This window comes from Solenopsis invicta, chromosome 16 (assembly GCF_016802725.1).
Source record: "Solenopsis invicta isolate M01_SB chromosome 16, UNIL_Sinv_3.0, whole genome shotgun sequence".
NCBI lineage: Eukaryota > Metazoa > Arthropoda > Insecta > Hymenoptera > Formicidae > Solenopsis > Solenopsis invicta.
The window spans coordinates 7,953,535-7,973,882 of NC_052679.1; the positions used below are offsets into that span (position 1 = coordinate 7,953,535).

Genomic DNA, 20,348 nt, shown 5'->3' on the forward strand with positions numbered 1-20,348 from the left:
AAATATGTTGTTGATGTTTGATTCAATGCGACTTTTTTTTTTAATTAAATACATATATCGCGAAAATAAAAGGATTAACCAAAGCGAGACTATATGAAAATAAAAATAGGACTTACCGTTGAGAACCGCATGGAACGCACGCTTCGTCTTCCAGCTATTTTGAAAGTTCTCTTTAAAAGAATCCGACAAATCGGATCATGAAGGTCAGAGAGAATCAGGCAACTTCCACGATTCATGATTTCAACAACAAATCATTAAAATACACGCGCAGCAGCTCGAAATAAATTGTCGGGGCTGATTTAATTATCCGTACAAAAATAGCTTTTTATTTGTTACTTCTTCAGTTTACATTACATGTCGTTCTCTTTTTTATCAAAAGCTCGATAAGATCATTCGAAATAGACCGTTTAACTTGATCGTTGGTACTCTATCCGCTAGTATATCACCTCCAAAAAAATATATACTTCCTCTGCCTTATTTACATAATTCGTCATAAAAAGAAATACAATTTTTCGTTTCTTTTGCTTTCATTTTTTTTTTTTTTTTTTACTGACTAGTTAGAATAGCATCTCTCATACGCTCGAGATTGTACGCCTATGGGAATGTGTAACAGGGAAAAAAAAAAGAGAAAAACAAAGACGTGTATCAGCTAATTGTCGGCGTGCTATTCTTTACACGCATATTGTATGTGTATGTGTATGTGTGTTTATATATATGTGGTATATACAAGAATACAAACGTTCGTTCGAATGTTAAATACAAAAAATCACGTGCACGTGTGATATGTGCGTCTATCTTAACATTTTAAGTGCCTCGTCATGTGTGGATAACAGATGAATTTCCGCAAAGACCTCGTCTGCACCTGCACAGACAGGCTTCGTTCCCGATCGGATAAATGACCTAGCTTATTAGATATTTACAACGATATCGATTAGAAACAACAAAGAATATCATTCGTATAACATGTATAACGTGCGCCTGTCGCGGAAGAAAGAGATATAGATTTATCATAGCGACATCCTAACACAGCACAAGATATCGTACGAATATTCTAGAAATCATACGAATATTCTAGATATCGTATGAATATTCTAGAATATTCTAGATATCGTACGAATATTCTAGAATATTCTAGATATCGTACGAATATTCTAGAATATTCTAGATATCGTACGAATATTCTAGAATATTCTAAATATCATACGAATATTCTAGAATATTCTAGATATCGTACGAATATTCGTACAATATCATAACATCGTACGTATATTTATACGATATCACAATATTCATTAGATATCGCGTGCTGTTAGGGCAACACATCGGCAAGAGACTCCGCTCGCTTTACAGTCGCGCGCAAAATTAGCTCGGCGGTCCAAGTGTCAAACTCCGCTGATACCTCTCTTTCCAGCCTTTCGGAAAATCGGGCCGTATATACGCAGAATCGGCGAAGAGCATCGCTGCGAAAACCGCATCGCGAGCATAAATATCGTACGTGTGTGATTCTATTCGGCGGCGCGTGCATTTTAGTATTTTACAATAAAATGGAGCGGGGGAACGAGGAAAGAGCAAAACGGCACGGTGGGCACCAACATATGCGAATAGTTCCCCCCGCCGAGGAAAGTCGCGTTATTTAGAAAAAAAAATTTCTAAATAAAATCTCATATCAATAATAACAGATAAAATATAATGACGAGACGCGCTTTCTTATTATTATAAAAATTACTAGATATATTAATTGCCTTCCTGCATCTCTCTCTCTTTCACTAGAAAAAGCTAGAAATCTCGGATTGACGAGCGTCCATATAAAGATCGAAATAATAATGTATATACGACAAGCGTCACGCTACTCTACTATATTGTACTTTCGGCTTTTCCGCGTTTCGCTATTGTACGTGTTTTTCTTAAATTCTTCCTCTCCCTTCTTTTTTGTCGAAATTTGGAAGGCCGGGCCGTCTCGTTCGTCGCGTGCATTCCAAACGCGGGAACTCGAAACAGGGACCCGCCGAATTTCCACAAAATTACAATTGTGCTTCGTCTTTTGTTCTAGGTCGAGTACGTAGAACGGAGACTAGAGAGATCTTGGTGAATGAGAAACGATGAGAACGCGTATGACGTATGATCATACTGCGACACTGAATGGACCAATGGATGGATGTATGGACGGTGGCCAGGTCATGAAATGAAGAACAACAGAATGCATTTAATGAGCGATTGTTTATTATGCTCTTATTATGGTCACTTGTCATACAGGTAACGATGCTTCTCAATGAGTGAAAATAGTTAATATATTATGTTTGTCTGTTTGCTTTTTTTTCTCTCTCTCCTTTACTCTTTTTATATAATTATTCAACATTGAATGGAATAAATTGATGATGAAAGAGAATAACAATTTATGGATGCAAATAAATGTGGTTAGAGTGTAAAGTAATAATATTAAGATTAGCCCTTCTCGGAAAAAAAAAATGCCTGTGAACTAAATTATACTTTATCGATAACAATAGTGGTGCCCAAAGCGGTCACGTCAGGACAGCAGACAATCTATAAACTTTATCGACGAGCGAAAGTGCAAAAGTAAAACGCGTTAATCATCACTCTCTTTTTTTTTTTCCTTTGTGTTTTGATCAACAAATAGAGGATTCTCTATCGAAGCCTTTACGAGCGGTATGAATATGCGTACCCTGACAGCTCACGGACAAGACCGTGCCTCTCGTTTTGCTTTCTTTTGCCCATAGCACAATCCCTCACACATGATTATCTTTTTGCCGTACAACCATCTCTCTCCGCATAAACGTCCCTGGTATCGTCGACCTGGCACCATCGAACCGAAAAGTATAGCGTTGCTCTTTCGAGTTTGGAGAACCTTACGTTACGGTTTCCGAACTTTTGAGCACCGAATGACAGTTCTCACGACAGTTCTCACGACACTCGGCAGATGCGAAGCAAAGTACCAAGAGTCACGACTGGCCGACCCCGCTAATAAATAACAATTGACACATCGACGAATCGAACGGGGACTTGAAAAGAATGCGCCAGCTCTTGTGACTTTTGGTATTACATTTCTCTTTCTCTCTCGATGAGCACTCGCTCGCGAGTATCCGAAGATATGCGCGATCCACACGTTTGAGAACTGTCGAGATATTATTTTCGGATCGCGTGCGAACGAATGTGAAAACGGTCTTTCCCCTAACAGCACAAGATATCGAACGAATATTGTGACATTTTACAAATATACGCACGATATCACGAATATTGTACGAATGTTCGTACGATATCTAGAATATTCTAGAATATTCATACAACATCTCATGCTGTTAGGGTCGTATCTTTAGCAGTTTCTCCCGTTAATTCACGAGATTACCACGTTTACGCGATGACGGAAAAAGTTCGACGTTATCAAAGATACCACGGACGTTCTCTCTCATCTCATCTCGTCTCGTCTCGCGACGACAGCCGAATTACAATCTTTCGCTTCGCCTCCCCGAATCCCTTACTCGTCTAAAGTGTATCCGTACCTTCCGTAGAGTTACGACTACTTTTACTACTTAAAACTTATTGTAAATATCGATAATCTTAGATTTTTCTTAGCTGAATCGCAATACCCTTTCCCCCCCCCCTTTTCTCTTCTATTTTCTCCAGCCTCTCTCGCGGAGAGACGAGAGACACCTCGGAATATTAAAAAATACGCAATTTTGCCCATTGCTCGTAATGCACCGTCATTCTCGTGTCGTGTCGACAAGGAAAAAAAGGAAAGAAAACAAGCCGAATCTGTCTTGTGTACACAATTGCGGGATAGAATGTGTAATGAGTGACAAAATGGATCTTCGTCTAATCGTGTGCAGCATAATTCGAACTCGGTAAAACGTATGATGAGAAAACGCGCTGCCATGTGTGTAATGCGTGTATGTACGTATGTATGTATGTATGTATGCATATGCACGTCCGTGTATGTCCTTAAATTACTTTATAGCCGAAGGAATGTAAGGTACAATACTTGATCGTGATTTCACCATCGGTGCGAGACGAATAAATCTCTATGGTACCTTCGCAGCCAGCTGCTCTCTCTCTCTTTCTCTCTCTTTCTCTTTCGCCCTCATATATATATATCTCGATTATATATATTTATGTATATATATATATATATTATATCATGGAAGATAACGCTATTTCTCCCTCTCTTTCTAATAATTCACCGAGTACGTCGTAATTGTGACGCACGAAAAGACTAACATCGCGAAAGTAAAACGCAAACGCGCGTTCTCTTTCCTTTTCTTTCTCCTTCTCTCTCTCTCTCTCAATCTGCAATATCTTCTATTCGCGTGTAAGCATGCACTTTTGACATTATACAATGTGTATGCGTGTATGTGTGTATGTATGTACGTGTGTGAACGAATATGTAGGGTGAGAGCACACGCGCACCCATGTGCACTTGCGATTTATAGCAATATACGACTACTTATACTCAACAAGGTACTCAATAGTCTCCTCCTCCTTCTCCTCTTTCTTTATCTACTTAATGTTATTTAATTGTTTTTCTTTAATTCTCCATTTTAATCCCCGAGCTGCTATGTGCTACCTCTACCTCAACAACAACGATCTCACATCCGAGTGTCTCTTAATCCTTTCCTTTCGTTTTTTTCTTCCTTTTGTTTTACATTACGCTTACCCAAAAATAATATACCATATTAACAGTCTAACTCTATTAATATTCTCACTTCCGACAAAATAACATTACATACAATTTTGTACAACCCTCTTAATTATGTTTTAACGAGCGCGTTCTAGTTACCGCGGACATTGTAACGCCGCCTCGTTACGTTTTCGATACATAATTTTCTTTTTTTTAATATATTATTATTATTTTACTTTACTCTCTTTTTATTTCTCAATAGAAGATGGGCTTAGCTCGCTACACTTCATGAGAATGTCGCTAACAATTAAGAAAACGAATATTCGTGATATGAGAAATATCTCGAATCACGTTTAATCGAATGATTTTTCCTGTGCCTGTGATCTCCGATAATCTTTATACTTTCGTACTATATAAATAATTTCGCCTCTGCTATTGTCAATCAATGCAATAGGATGCAATAAATAAACTCTTTTCTTTTTCTTTATTTTTTTTTTTTTTGACCTTCTCTATAGCGATATCTTAATGTAACATGTCTTAATGTTATATAACGTTTTACATAGATTTCCTTGGCTATCGGCAAATATTTGCCCTATCATTTAGATATTTGATTATAGTGAACGATTGCAAAAAAGTGGCAGTAAACTAACAATTAGAGGAAACTTTACAGAGACAGATGCAACATTCTTTCTGAAGCAATAATTAACCGTCATGTATCTCGAACAATTTACTTCTATATGCCTGTGCTTCTTTTTTTTTTTTTTTTAATCTGCTATTGGTCAATCGGTATATAGGCCCTCGATCCATTGATACGAACATTTTATAATTTTTTTCTTTTTTTTGCGTCAATGATCTTTAAAACCATCGCGTTTTTGGCGAGATCGTTGAATTTGTCTGACCTTGAGGTAAAATTTACACGATCGATCTTTCTCTTTTCTCTTCGGCAGCAATCGCGATGGTTAATTTCGATATAATTTGCCAAATTTACCATGCGCCTATATCAATCACTTTATACACTGTTGCATTTCTGACTTTAGCTATTATCACCGATCAAACGTAGGATAAGACTAAAATAGGACACATGACTATACGTGTATATGTAAAACCAGGAAACGCGAACGTGTAACGCGACATTGGAATCAAAGTATCTATTAAATAACATCCCTCTCAATTTGCAGCATGGGTTGTTACTCTTTCCATAGTATCTTTTCCTTTTTCTATCTTTAGCTATTATGAGAATGCCTATTTTCCATGTACTGCAAACTAAGAATAGGTGTGTATAATAAAGTATCTGCTCCATAACATTATTCAGTATATAATGTGAAATAAATGATATAGTCCGATTTTTTTTTATTGAAAACGGCCTGCGTGCGTCGCGCAGAATATACATATCTTTAACAACATGTTCTACTGTCAAACGTTAACAAGTGTGGTGGCCGATGGATGGCAAGGAAAGGAGATGGATGGGGGGAGAGATGGAGAGGGTTCGATATGGCACTAATGGGTGTGGAGTGCGGGTGACAGACAGAAGTTTCTGTTCTTTTTTTTTTACCCTTAGCATAAAACGCGACTCCGAATACCGTCATCCTGCATCTTTTTGCGTTTTCCTTTTCTCGCGTTTTTCCCCTCTCGTCTCACATCCAATTCAATGGAGCTTAATGCAAAGTGGAGCGATGAAAGTACGATGGAACATGATTTTTACGATGTAGCCTAACACACACAGCCAAGTAACGTGACACGCGAGTCACCCTCCGCGCACGGCGACAAGTGTCAAATTCAGTTAATAGTTACTGTAACAATATTCATAATTAGAATTGAGGCGAGTCAATGCAATTCCTACAGTTCCCTGATTACTACGCTACACCTCCACGTTTTCTTTTATATTTATATATGTATATGTATATATATATATATATATATATATATATATATATATATATATATATATATATTTCTTTACGAGAGTTATAATTTCATTTTTCCTCTCTTAATTCGTTTCTTGTGTATTCTCATGTGCACATGCGAGCGTACACGTATGTATACAGATACGTAATTATCTTCCCTTTCTCTTCCCTTTTTTTACGTAATTTCGTAAGAGATTTAAGAAACTAGCTACACACAATCTATGCTTAACTGTGTTCTGCGGTTACAACTATCGACTGGTGAAGTGACGCGTACACGCGCGTTATCCGTCGCGTCGCGATTTTCGTGCTTAGCAGTATATTTGCGAACGGAGAAATATATTTTAAACTGTACAAAACAAAGCGCTGTATGAAAAAATAAAAGACTCTCCTAACAAGGGCGGGCGACGACTGCCGGTCTACTCTAACATCGTCCTCTCGTTAAAACAACTCGTAGGTAACATTGACTGGCCGATCAATACTGCTTTTGCCATCTTGTGCAGATGCAGCCGCTACATCACCGCGTCGATCGTTTTAGAAAAATCCTCAACGACGCACGTGCGAATATTTCGTCCTTTCCGTTCCCCGATTGGAATCGAATTGTCCTATTCGTGACACCGAATGTACGCCGATTTCCTCTGAAATGTAGCAAAAATATATAAACGAGAAATATTTTTCATATCTTCTTTCGATAATTGCTGATTGCATGATCTTTGAATGAAAAATTTAAAGGGAAACGTCCCGCCGAAAGCGATTCCTTTTGAAATCGTTGGCTCGGAAAGGACTAAACGGTACCTATGCGATCAATATGTGATACAATAGTTTTGTCATCAATACATATACATTGTACATATATATATGTATTAATATACGTACAATATATTGCGGCATGTCGATTGTCGACCTAATATTCGACAAAAGTATATCTGCTTCAATATTGGCCGCACATAGGGACCGATTTCACACAGCTCGAGTTTACACGCGGAACCGTGCACTTGTTGACGTTATTGTTAAACATCTCGATACTACGTAATATATCGAAGATACACACACACACATATATATATATATACATATATATATACACACACACATGCTAGTGCACTAGAGTATATACGCTTACGCCGTTAAGCAACATCGGAAAATTCCGTCGAAAGTGTTACTGCGACAATGGTATGGCGATTTGTGTTCGCTCATCTCCGGACTACTATGGAGCGTGACAATTTCTAGAAGCGAGTGTAAAAGCAAGCCCGTTTCACATCATTATGCTTTGGAAATTGAAATTCTTTACATTTTTTTCTCGTTGTCGATTTTTCGAATCTTCAAAAATATATGTATACCGAACACTTTGTTTATTTTCTGGGTTTTGAAAATGAATACCTTAAATTAAAGATACTCTCAAAATGTATCTCGCTATACCGGATTAAACAGATTGCATTAAGCAAACTGTAAAGAAATTGACTCTTGGAACCGGCAGCGAAGTAACATTTTCGAACGTAATTCTGCAAATTCTACGCACAGTAGTACATATCGATGTAGTTATTAAAATGTAAGAGGCGATACGCTTTAAACCAACGTTACACTAAAGAGAATACTTATGTTAGACTGGCTGATCGCGCTATGGCCTCTATATACGTGATCTATGCTGCTTTCCTGTATTTGATTCTTACCGCAAAGGAATACTCGCAAGGAGATTCGTGTTGCACGAGTTAATGCGCGTTTCACATATAGGAAGGGAATCGGCTTCGTCCTGATTTCTTGTCATTCCCCATCGTGATAAAAACTACACGGACACATCATTGCGCGCGTAAGATTGCTCTGTAACGTGCTTGTAACCGGGCATGTTAAATTTAATCGTGCACACTGACAAAGCTTCCGTTTCCTTCCTTGATCTCTCCTTGCCTTGGCCGAACTTTTCACATGTCGTCGCAAGCACTTTACTTTACCTGCGCAAATAAATCCTACAATTTTACATTCTATCAAAGATGACGTAACGACGATGTCGTTTTGTGTCATTTTTTTTCATGTACTGGCAGCTGGTATAATATACAATCTCTTTTCATCAGCTTTCCATCACAGCTAGTCTTATACGTAATCTGCTCTACTACGGAATGTTTTAATATCAGAGAGAACCCGTAACCCTATCCTATTATAGTTTAACATGATGCTACCTACAAGTTGTTCGTCAGAGAGAGAGAGATAATCACCTCTTCCTCGTCCTCCGCCTATACTTTTTCTTCTCGCTTGGGTATTGCGTTTCTACAAACATGTACGTCATAACTCGTGTCATTTGTACCAACAGGCGATGCATATCACAAAATTAGTGTGCTTCACACTCCGCATTAACGAAGATGGAATATATATGCCTACGGCGATTGTTTCTTGCAATTTATATAAGCTGTATCGTTCGAGCGGCGCTAGGATTACTGCATGACTATTGCGAATGTACGATAACGGACGATGAACGAGCTTGGAGACGGATGACGATTCAAAACTCGAATCTCCTAAAAGAGATATAGCGGTCACTCGACGAGCGAGCGATCGCTTCTCAGCGATCAGGTACACAGCCAACGAGCGATTTTCAAATAAAAGTCAAAATTTTCAGTCGTCCAATCTCGTTTAACCGACGTTACATCATTGGATAAGACTATACAGCTATTTCTCACAACTTTAACAACGAGGAAATATAAAATAAAGATACCGATCTTTAGACGATAGCTTCACAATTTAACGCATCTGTCTGCGAATAAATATTAAGGACGATAAATAATGTATCATCGTGAATATGAAGAACGAATAAATAATATTAAATCTAACAGGTAACGTACATATTTGTAGCAGTGGCAATGTAAAACAGTGTCTGTGTCCTACATAAACATCCGCAAGTGGCTAAAGGCAAATCCGAATTCGACATTCGAAATGCCTCTTTTTTTTTATGCGCTCGGTTCTATATTGCGCGACAAATTTAGCAACATCGTTCGCCCTACCGGCAGTCAGCCAGATAATATTCGTAGCCAACTATAATAGAAGAAGACTTTTAACTGAATGAAAATGGTAGCCAATCTAATATGATGACCAGAAAATGCGTGACGATGATATTATTATATATTAATCAATATTAATGAAATATATTATGCTGCCGTTAATAGCACAAAGGCCATTAGAACACACTAATCCATATAAATTAAATTAACACTATAATTTACATTTATGCTTTCTTAAAATTTTAGAATCGATCTATTTACAGCAACCTAGTTAATTATTTCATATTTCGGTGACTTTTCAATATATTTGGGCAACACAGTAAAGTTTAATTGATAATAGTTCACATAGAATTTATGGATAAACATAAATGTGTTTTCTCCTCTTTGCGGACGCAAATATTTTGTCAACAATCTTTTATAATATCATTCCATGTTCTTTTATATACACACAACCATATATATATATATATATATATATATATATATATATATATATATATATATATATATATATTTGTATCATGTATACATATACATATAAGTATGTATACGTACATGTATAAATGTGTGTGTATATTTATATTAATGTTTATACATACATGCATATACACATAATTTATAATTTATCATTTCTTCTTTTTGTAATAACCTGTATCTTCCTTCATTACAATATATATGTGTGTGAATATACACACACATACGAATATATATATATATATATATATATATATATCTTCCTCTTTCTGCATAATATGTTATTATAATTATTCCTATTATGTAATATTTATAAATATACAAGTCATTGTTTAAAGAAAAATGGGCCAATGCCTACAATGATGAATTATTTGTGTATACATATGTATGTATGTATGTATGTGTGTGTATATGTGTATATATATATATATATATTATATATATATATATATATATATATATATATATACATATGCCTGTATGCCTATGTGCGTGTGTGTACACACACGCGCACGTACACATGTACACACATATGTACAGTTATATATTTCATTCAACGGTATATAGCTAACATTTCAATAAACATTTTAACTAAACCCATTATTGATTACTACCTAGCTCGTATCATCCCTTCCTATATTTTAATTATTCCCACAGAAAGAATGATTGTAAAAACATCTCGTAGCAGATATTTTTTCTTTTGATCAAACGGCGGAAACGCAATAGATTTATTTGAAAATTTTTAAACCGATTCTAACACATTCAATGACTTGTCGGCTCGCTTCTGCACGAGAAAGCTTCAAAATTTATTAAAATTTCTTATTTGACTCACATTTTGCCATTAAATGGAAATTTTCTAGTATTCTATACAAACGTTCGTTTTACCATACAGAACCCCAAAATATGATATAATAATGGAAATTTTCCAAGATAATAATTAAAATAATCAATAAAAAGTATAGTCTCGTACCAACGCTACGATGTCTACAATCGAATAATCAACATATCTGGTAAATTATGTAAAATATATGAAATTATATCGGTAAAAAGTCTCATGCGTAGCGAGAAGAAACGATCAAAGAAACGCTCATGTATAAATAAAAGACTTACGAAAAGGATTTTAAACGAACAAGCGTTCACGTCATTTAGAGAAAGCAAACGCCCATACACACTACTTTCTCCCAAAAGGCACGTAATAATAAATTCCAATATTAAGTCCGATTAAAGTAAAGAGACTAAAATAAAATATATTTAGATTTTAATCGTAGTCAACTGCCGATCGTCTTAGAATAGGAAATAATTAGACTAAAAAGTTGTATATAAATAATGGAACAATTATACAAATTGTTATCTGAGAATGTCATCTAACGTGATGCGCAAAAAATATTGCTTATCCTAGTGAACAAATGCTAGCGCAAATAGATTTCCATTTCTTAGAAATACATGTTAAAAAGTAACAACGTTTGACGTTAAAATCTCTATATATAGCTCTGTATATGTATATGTATTACTCTAAACGCTACGAAACTTAATTGAGGTTCTGAAGACTCAAACACTTTAGAATTAAGAATATAACTTGGCAATAAGGAGTTATTCATTATTTATTTAGCTGGACCAGCCAGCGGCACATTGTAAATATATAAATATATGTTTATATATATATATAGAATAGTTCTCTCACTTGGGATATATATATATATATATTAAACTTCCAGCCAAGATCTTTCAGCTTTATACAGGATATTTCAGGAAAAAAGTTACACATTTTTAAGGCTAGCAATTTCAAGTCTCAAAAACTCGCAAACTCTTTCTTCGTGAAACATCCGGTATGTATAAACTCTTTGGTTTTGCCAAGATATTACTCTGTACTTGGTGAAAGTAGTAAATAATGTATTTTGTAAAGGTGAGAAAAATTCATTAGTCTAAGTATTTCCTATCTCGAAAGACAATGCAGAATGTTGATCATGGAACTCTCCAATTTCATTGATCAATCATTTCAGTTGACCGATCGATGATTGACTCAGATTTACAGTGCCGTTTTAATGTTGAGTTCTGTATGAGGTGCGCTTCGGTTACGGTGACCGTATCCCGTAAGAACTTGGGGATGCAATTATCCAGACAAAAGTCTGTCTGTTGAGAAGAAGCCTTATTTCCGGATATAATGTAGTAGTTGGTGTGGCGTGAACATTTGTGTGACTAAAAGAGATGTCGAATCGTATATTCTGAATCCGATAACAATTACATAGTGGATTACCTCAACGGTAATACGCTATAGACAATAACAACTAATTATTATTCGTGGCAACTCTGATGCGGTACGCGCGTGTCGTGTGTGATAAAGCCCCGTAATGTGGTGTATCACAGAACAATCGTAGTAGTTATATATTATACAACATACATAATATTCATACATGTATATATATATATATATATATATATATATATATATATATGTGTGTATATATATACATATATATCATAATAATCTTAAAAGATAGATAAATGTTGACGAGCCATGATGGATGTATGAACATAAATGATGCGACAATGCAAGCGCTATAGTGACAACGCAGCGCGATAGATGACAACGGGCGGTAAATTGGCAATTGGACGAAAAAAAAAAAAAATATATATATACATATGTGTGTACATATATATATGTATATGTCAAAAGTATAAGAGGAAAGAAGAGAACCGCCGTATCCCGGGCGCGCTCTCTCTTCTCAGGGTGTGAAGAGGTGAACAACGGAGCTCAATAATGGGGATGAACAAGAGGAGTGCTGTACTTGAAATCAATGGATCATACTGGCGATGGCATTCTGACGTGCTCGCTTCGCCTCCTCTTCACTGATCCTCTGCTCAATCAAGTACTGAGCAGTGTTGATCGCATTGGGATAACCCGTGATAGTCACTATGCGGTTCCTGGTACCAGGGGCGAACATGCCCTTCTTAGAGATTTGTATGTTGGCGCCACTTAGGTGCTGAATCTCAATGAGGGCACGACCACCGGGTCCCAGAATAGCTCCCACTATAACCTCTGCAATTTCTATGTCTACTTTCTTGGTCTCCTTGTTGTTGGCGTCTACCTGTGTAGGACTCTTACTTACAAGTGATAACTGGTTAGTGCCCAGGCCGAATGAATTGTTGTTGAGATGTATCGCGCTGGCGGCGGTGTTGTTCTGTCGGAATGGATCGAACGGCTCGTACCGATCAAGGGTGTTGCGCGGCGTCGGCGAGGTGGATCCGAGCGCAGGCACAGTCCCGATCGGTCCGAACACACCGCCGTTGTTGTTCGAGCCGTTCGCGGTTGTCGTACTGTCCATCGGATTGCCCAAATAGCTCATACTTGACGGCATCCCGATTCCCATCCCAAGGATATTGTACTTGGCGAGAGTCGCGATCGCGGCGAGTATCTCTGTAGCGGCGGGCTCGGAGAAACCTGTCGTACGTAGATTCAGTTTTATATGTTCTAGCAACTGCGTCGTCACCGGCGCTGTGCCGGCGGTGATAGCCGCGCCCAGATTCAGATTGAGACTCAAACCAGCGCCGTTCAACAGACTCACTGGAAAATAAATAGGCAACCATCGTATTTATTAATCACGTGCGTCAAAGACGACGAGAATCTCGTCAGTAAGCCTCGTGTACGTGACATCCAAGCAGATGATGGATAGAATTCAAGTAAACCAACATGGAAAAACGCGCGATTTCTTTTTCACGCTCGCACACACATCAATACACAAGTTTTTGTATCGCTTTATATAATAGACATGTTAAAAAATAATGTTAAATAATAAAGAATAATGAGAAAGCGCGTACTTGTAGGCTTACATCTATAAATGCTGCTATTAGACGATAATCTTAAAATCGATAACATTGTACTAATAATGTACTAGAACATATTCATCGCATACGAAATGACTTATCTGCATTATTGAAAGACTCGTTAACTAACCTGTATTTAAACCAGCTGTAGATGTATATGTAGGAGTGCTTGTGGGAGCTTGAGCGTACGGACTGCCTGTAGGATTGTAGTTGGCAACGGGACCACTTACGTCCGCGTAACTGACATTAAGACAGGTGCCGCTTTGCGGATCATCTGCCACTTTCGCTAAGATCATATGTAACGCCCTATGATTATTTTCTTTCTCACCGATCACCGTTATACATCGCTCTTGAAGGGACAGATCCTTAGCTTTCTGACTGATTTGAACATACGAGCCAGATTCTTCTTTAATTTGTTTAATATAGTTTCCAGCTTTGCCGATTATCATTCCCGCAGTGCTATTAGGCACTAAAATTTTGACCTGAAATAGCAGTTTAGATTCATGTAATGCACGCGTACAAAATTTGTATAAACGTCGTTGTATAAACTTTTTGGGTAATTGTTATCGAAAGACATCTGGAATGTACAATGCCTAGAAAAAAGTGTGAGAGGCTATTCCAAATCTGTCTGCAAATTTATTTTTTAACACTGCACTACGTACTTTTACACGAGGAGCAATTTTTTTTAGTAATAACGAATCTGTGTCATTAAAAAATATATATATATCTCGTATGAAAAATATCTTGTTAGAAAAAAGAAAAAAAGAAATCAATTTTGCAACAAAAATATTTCAGTCTTATCTGCTTACCTGCTTATCCCTCTCCGCAGTGGCTTTTCCAGAGTCGAAGTCAACCGTAGTCTTCGAAGTAAGATCAGGCTTCTCGCGTATTTTGTCCATGATAAACTCCATGACTTCCATAATAGCGTCTACGGTGCCTGTGATAAGGCATACTCTCTCGGTAGTTCCTGTAACAGGCGAACGAAACGGTAATCAACGGATGAAGGTAGCCGCGAAAACGCATTTCGCACGTGCACAAAAGTAAACGCGTACCCGGATAAAAATCGTGCGATTTAGACATCTTCACCCTTGCCCCTGTATCCTTTTGAAGTTGAGCAATTGTATCGCCACCTTTTCCAATAATGGCCCCGGCTGCCACGCCGGGAACCAACACTTTGAGATGATACGTTCCATCTCCTCCTACAAAATAAAAAAGAAACGCCATTTTCTTAATAATGTTCGTGTATTTAACAAGCATCGGTATATCAGATTTCGCGCACATGAAATTTGATTTTTTGTGCTAGAAAAGCACAACTTCCCTCATTACTGCGTTTAAGAAATATATGTTTTAAACGGTAGCACTTTAAAGTTAACGAACGAGAATTCGTAACGAATCAAGTACAAGTGGCGCGCTCACGTGTTTTACTACTTCTCGAAGGATTATGTAACAACTGCATGATATTGAAATCGTTATTTTCAATAAAACTCATTTAATAAAAGAGCATTTCTCAAACTGGTATCACTCAAATAATGACTGTGCAGTGAAATTAATGGATTAGATAATAACATGTACATAATTGATTTAAAAGCTTTTGGCTATATTCTGAACATACGCCTTGAAATATTAATATATTAAATTATCTCTTTTCAGGACTACATAATATTTTTAAAATAAAGCATTATTCACATATTATCAAATGAATCTAATTTATTCATTCATTTTGTACTTTTAGCCTCGATTTTAGATAAGCAGCAGTAATAATATTAGTCAATTTCACATTAGAACATTTTTTCTCATTAAGTAAGTTCTATTCATAACAATGACATTTAAATATCATACATGAAATTTCTAAAACCTTTAAAGAATTCTAAAATAGTATCTGTGTCACTAATTCACGTATGACGCTCGTTCATTAGCTTCAGATTAATTCCCTTTTAAAAGTATAATTTAAGCACAATTTTATCAGAGGGGAAATTTTTGCTTTCAGCACAGAGAATCGTACTGTGCATCGTACTGTGCGCAAATTCTAGGACACCTTGTATATTATCACGCAATAAAATATAACTAAAAGCTCATGAGTAATTATTCATATTTAATGCTGCAGTGTTATTTAGCACACGTTCAATATGGATCAATGAAAATTTTCCATCCCATTATTTTGTGACAGACTGATTTAATGTGTAATTGTGATAAATTCAATCTTGTTGCTGCATCTACTTGTTTAGGATAACTATCATCTCGAAAATATTAAACGGTAATAAAAGTTAAGTGACGCGTAGCCATAGTTTTAATTCTCTTTACTGTAAAATAATAATTCAATGTGAAATAATAATTCGATGTGTCATTTGACTCTTATTTGCCTTAAAATTTTCAAACAAGTAATCTATAATCGAGGGAATGAAACAGCACGATTAAAATTATCACTATTATGCATTTTCCTGAAAAACAAACAAAATGAGATCATCAGTTAAAAGCTCTATCGATATCCAAGACGTTATTGATGTGTTTCCATATGATAACGTTTTTACGAAAATGATTATTATTATTAAACATTTGATGTAAATACAATAACTTTCTTGAAACTATGTATTAATTTTCAAATGTAATGGATCTGTCTTTTCACCGTTCTTTGTGCATTGCGACACGAGAAACGTCGCGCGTTGCCTAGTCAGTCGAGCAAACACTCGACTCATCGACTAAAGGCACAAGATCAAACCGGATCGATCTCTCTGATCTACGTACATCGGAATTTCCCGGCCACGAGATTCGGCATAGATCTTGTGGATCGCGAGATCTCGACTCGCGTTCGAGAACACAATCGAGGTTGATCATAGACGATTGAGGAAACTTTGGAAAAGCGAATGACGTCGACGATGTTGATTAATCGAGTGGCGATACGCAAACGAGAAAAAATGTCCACTTATGAAGAAACAGATCGATTAACGATTATCGATCGAGATCGTAGTTTTGCGTAAAGCATTGAGAAACGATCTCGTTTGACCTTTTCGTGATCAATGACAAACTGATTTATTAAAGTTTCGAAAAAAATGTATCGGCAAAGATTATAAAAAAAAAAAAAAAAAAAAAATTTAACGCACGATTAAGCGGACCGAATAAGACGCACGTACGTTTTCAATTGCATAGGTTATCTTGATTAGGCAATTTTATTCAAACAATTATTCGCTTCTTGGTTCGTTTTAATTTTTGTAATGCATCCCAGCTTAATAAAACTTTTTATCACGTATATCTTTCTAAACAGCATTAAAATCGATGGTATTATAGAAAAAAGAAACCGACTCGGTCACGGTCAACACGATGACTAACTTGGATGTGAACGTGCCAAAAGGGACACTGAGCGGGCAGCGAGTTAGAGGCAGCTAAACCAAAACGAGAGACACGATTACAACGGTGATCTCGATTAATCAACTTTACTTTTCGATTAAACCACTTTTTTTTAAAACCATAATTCGTCACGTGGTTACAGAGGACAACGAAGGGGAGAGGGTGGGGGAGGGCAAAACAGGAAATAACCTAAAAAGCGTTAAATAGAAAAAAAAAATTAAAGACGTTAAGCTTCTAAGATAGACGTCACGGCAAAAGAATCGACGTGGCGCAAGACTCGATGGAGAGTCTCGGTTCACCAACTTCACTCGGTTGCACTTTTTTCGACGAGCGAACGTCGTCGAACGGTCAACCGAGATCGATGCGATCGGAGTAAAAGGGACGGTGCACAGCAGGAAGTTGAACGTGCAGAAGGCAAACAGCTGTTTGACAGATGGAGGCCCTGCGCGCTGGCTGGCTTGCTGGTTGGCTCGGCTCGGCTCGGCCTCGCTCGCTCGCTCGCTTGCTCGCCCGCTAGCAGGCTGGCTGGCTGGCCCGGCGACCTTGACCCGTCAACCTCCTCGGGGAGGCGAAGAGACGCGAGGCGGGTACGTGCGTGCGTGACAAACTCACTCACCGATGTGCCACATCCTAGTGGGCGCCGTCGTTCTAGCGCGCGGATGGCAGCGGCGGTGGCGGCTTCTCGACGACGACGACGACGACAACGACGTCGACGACGACGACGACGACGACGACGACGACGACGACGATTGCGACGAGCGTGACACGGAACGGAGCGGTGCGGAGTGCCGTGACAGGCGCGCGCGTATAATGCACGGCAATGATGACGATGACGAGAACGTAACGGCGGCGGCGACGGCGACGACAACGACGGCGACGACGGCGACGGCGGTGGCGGCGGCGCGGTGGAAACGTATGCCGTTATTTTCACGATGCTCGTACGGCAAAGTTGCAGAGTCACCGTAGGAGCAGCCACCGCCGTGGAAGCGGTCCTCCATTAACGACGTTTCGCAGGCACGACCGCCCACACGTAGTTGAGGGCGAGAGCAAGAGCGAGAGCATGTGAGAGGAGGAGGAGGGGGAGAAAGAGAAACAGAGGAAGTGAAGGATGTCGCGCGGATGGAACGTCAAAATTCAAAACACCGTTTCGCCGTCAAACTCGGACGTGTCCCACGCGTGCGACTCCGTAGATCGAGGAAGGTGAAATACATACGCGATAGAGCGAGAATAAAGAAAAAGGAGAGAGAGAGAGAGAGAGAGAGAGAGAGAGAGAGAGAGAGAGAGAGAGAGAGAGAGAGAGGAAATAGAAAAACGAAGCGACGACGAGGCAGGCGGAAGGAGACGTGGCACGGGCGCGCGAGGATGCGCGAGGCGAGGCGCTGTGCACCGTGTGTGTTGTTCGTCGTGATACTCGTGATGCGACCGACGAGAAACGACGATCCATCGACCATTAGAGTCCCACGAAGTGGGAAACGAAAGGGAATCGGGGATCCGCTGTGTCAACACAGAGCGCGGCGAAAGACGACGATGACGATGACGATGACGACAACGAGATTGTCAAAGGCGCGTGCGAGAGGCAAGAGAGGGAGAAAGAGACAGGCGAGAGCGCGCGCGAGAGAAAGAGAGAGAGAGAAAGAAACGGAGCGAGAAGGAGGAAAAGGGACGGACGTTACGTATCTTCAATCATCGTCAATCGTCGCGCGGACAATGTGCGAGTATGTATGAGAGACTAAACTCCGATAACGATGATGACGATGATGATGACAATGATGACGACTACGACTACGACTACGACTACGACTACGACTACGACTACGACTACGACTACGACGACGGCGACGACGTGGTGAACGGGCGAACGGAGCGAACGAGTGAAATCGGTAGCGCGATTTCGCGACGGCGTCGCCGACGACGTTGACAAGCGGCGTCAACGACGCCCGATCGAAAATACCTGATCCGTAGTGCGACCTCTTGGTTGCGCCGTTCTCCGCGTCGCAGTCGAGCGGCCGCTTTCTGGAGTCCGCAATCTCCGGGGAGGGACACGTCTCCATTCCTGAATCGGCGGCCATCTTGATTCGCTCGTTGCGCGCACGTACGTAATCCACGCACACACACACGCGCGAGATCGTGCACGCGCGCGCGCGCGCGCGCGTACCACCGCGCAGAGATTACGGGGAGAACAGACGGCGGCGCGCACCAGCAGAGCGGCCCCACACAATCAAAGTTGAATGATGTACGCCACACGTACTCACAGCTTCTCTCTGTGTCTCTTTTTTTCTCTCTCTCTCTCTCTCTCTCTCTCTCTCTCACTTCTTGCCTTCTGATTGGAGGAGGAGGAGGAGGAGGAAAGGAGGGAGAGAGAGCGAGAGAAAAAACGGTGCGAAGGAGAGAGAGAAACGCGCTGCTGGAGGAGGCAGAGCAGACGATACTCGCTTCGCGGGGACAAGTGTCGTGTCCGAGAATGAGGTACCAGGCGCGAGGCGCGAGAGCACAGAGAGGCACACGACGTTACGAATATACGTTATGAACGCGTGTGACCAGGAATCAGGAAAAGAGAGGGAGAAAAGGGAAAAGAAGGAGGTGACAGTGGATGAGAGGGGGAGAGAGAGAGAGAGAGGATGGGAATTTCTACGCGCCACGGGTACGTATGCGCGCACGCACGAACGAACGAACGACACACGCGCTCGCGGGGTGCCTGGCCGCGTCTCACTGGCGACTGCTCCACTGCTCGCGACTCCCTTGCCAACCAGCTGGTTGTGATACTCGCGCGCAACTCGGTGTAGTCGGTGTGCCCTCGCACACGTATACACCTCCTCTTTCTTCTCTTTCTCTCTCTCTCTCTAGTTTCGCCGCGTCTCCGTCCAACTCGAGTTTGACCTACCGCTTGCTCTCTCCCTCCCTCTTGTGCGCGCGCAGTTTCTCTATCTCTGTCCCTCTCCCTCTTCCGTAGCGCTCAGCGCGCGCGCGCGCGCGGGCTCCCGTTCGGCTCGGTGGCGGAGCGAGCCGAATGCAGCCGCCGCGGTCGCGCGCGCGAAAAGTTGGACCGATCGTGGATGGACGGACGGATGCTTCCGGGACCCTTCCGAGTCCCAACTCCCACGGATGGTGCGCGCTACACACGCTACGTTACGTAAGCCACCGCGGCTGCGGCGGGGGGCGTATAACGGACGTAATAACCTGCTGGCGCTGCGTCGC

General features: G+C 39.9%; 1 protein-coding gene across 5 annotated transcripts; it reads right to left on the reverse strand.

Annotated features, from left to right (window-relative positions):
- Positions 1 to 492: 492 nt before the first annotated feature.
- Positions 493 to 20,171, reverse strand: LOC105204712 (RNA-binding protein Nova-1). 5 transcript variants are annotated; one of them, XM_026139310.2, is made up of 6 exons: positions 17,770 to 19,092; positions 14,864 to 15,010; positions 14,621 to 14,778; positions 13,942 to 14,293; positions 13,097 to 13,551; positions 493 to 7,169 (listed from the first exon to the last, which is right to left on the reverse strand). In XM_026139310.2, exons 1-6 carry the CDS (start codon positions 18,149 to 18,151, stop codon positions 7,137 to 7,139), a joined length of 1,527 nt encoding a protein of 508 aa, XP_025995095.1. In that variant the 5' UTR covers positions 18,152 to 19,092; the 3' UTR covers positions 493 to 7,136. The 5 variants fall into 5 exon arrangements, with proteins under 5 accessions (XP_025995095.1, XP_025995096.1, XP_011172199.1 ...); XM_026139311.2 differs by having other exon boundaries at positions 493 to 8,477; XM_011173898.3 differs by lacking the exon at positions 493 to 7,169 and adding an exon at positions 12,997 to 13,026.
- Between the last annotated feature and the right edge of the window lie 177 nt (positions 20,172 to 20,348).

Bases quoted from the DNA above. Each gene is read 5' to 3' on its own strand.
- LOC105204712 (XM_011173897.3), bottom strand. From the start codon at position 18,151: ATGGAGGACCGCTTCCACGGCGGTGGCTGCTCCTACGGTGACTCTGCA. The intron at 14,779-14,863 runs GTACGCGTTTAC...CGCCTGTTACAG, and splicing joins ATCGCACGATTTTTATCCGG to GAACTACCGAGAGAGTATGC. The intron at 13,552-13,941 runs GTTAGTTAACGA...TTTATTTTCCAG, and splicing joins TACAGCTGGTTTAAATACAG to TGAGTCTGTTGAACGGCGCT.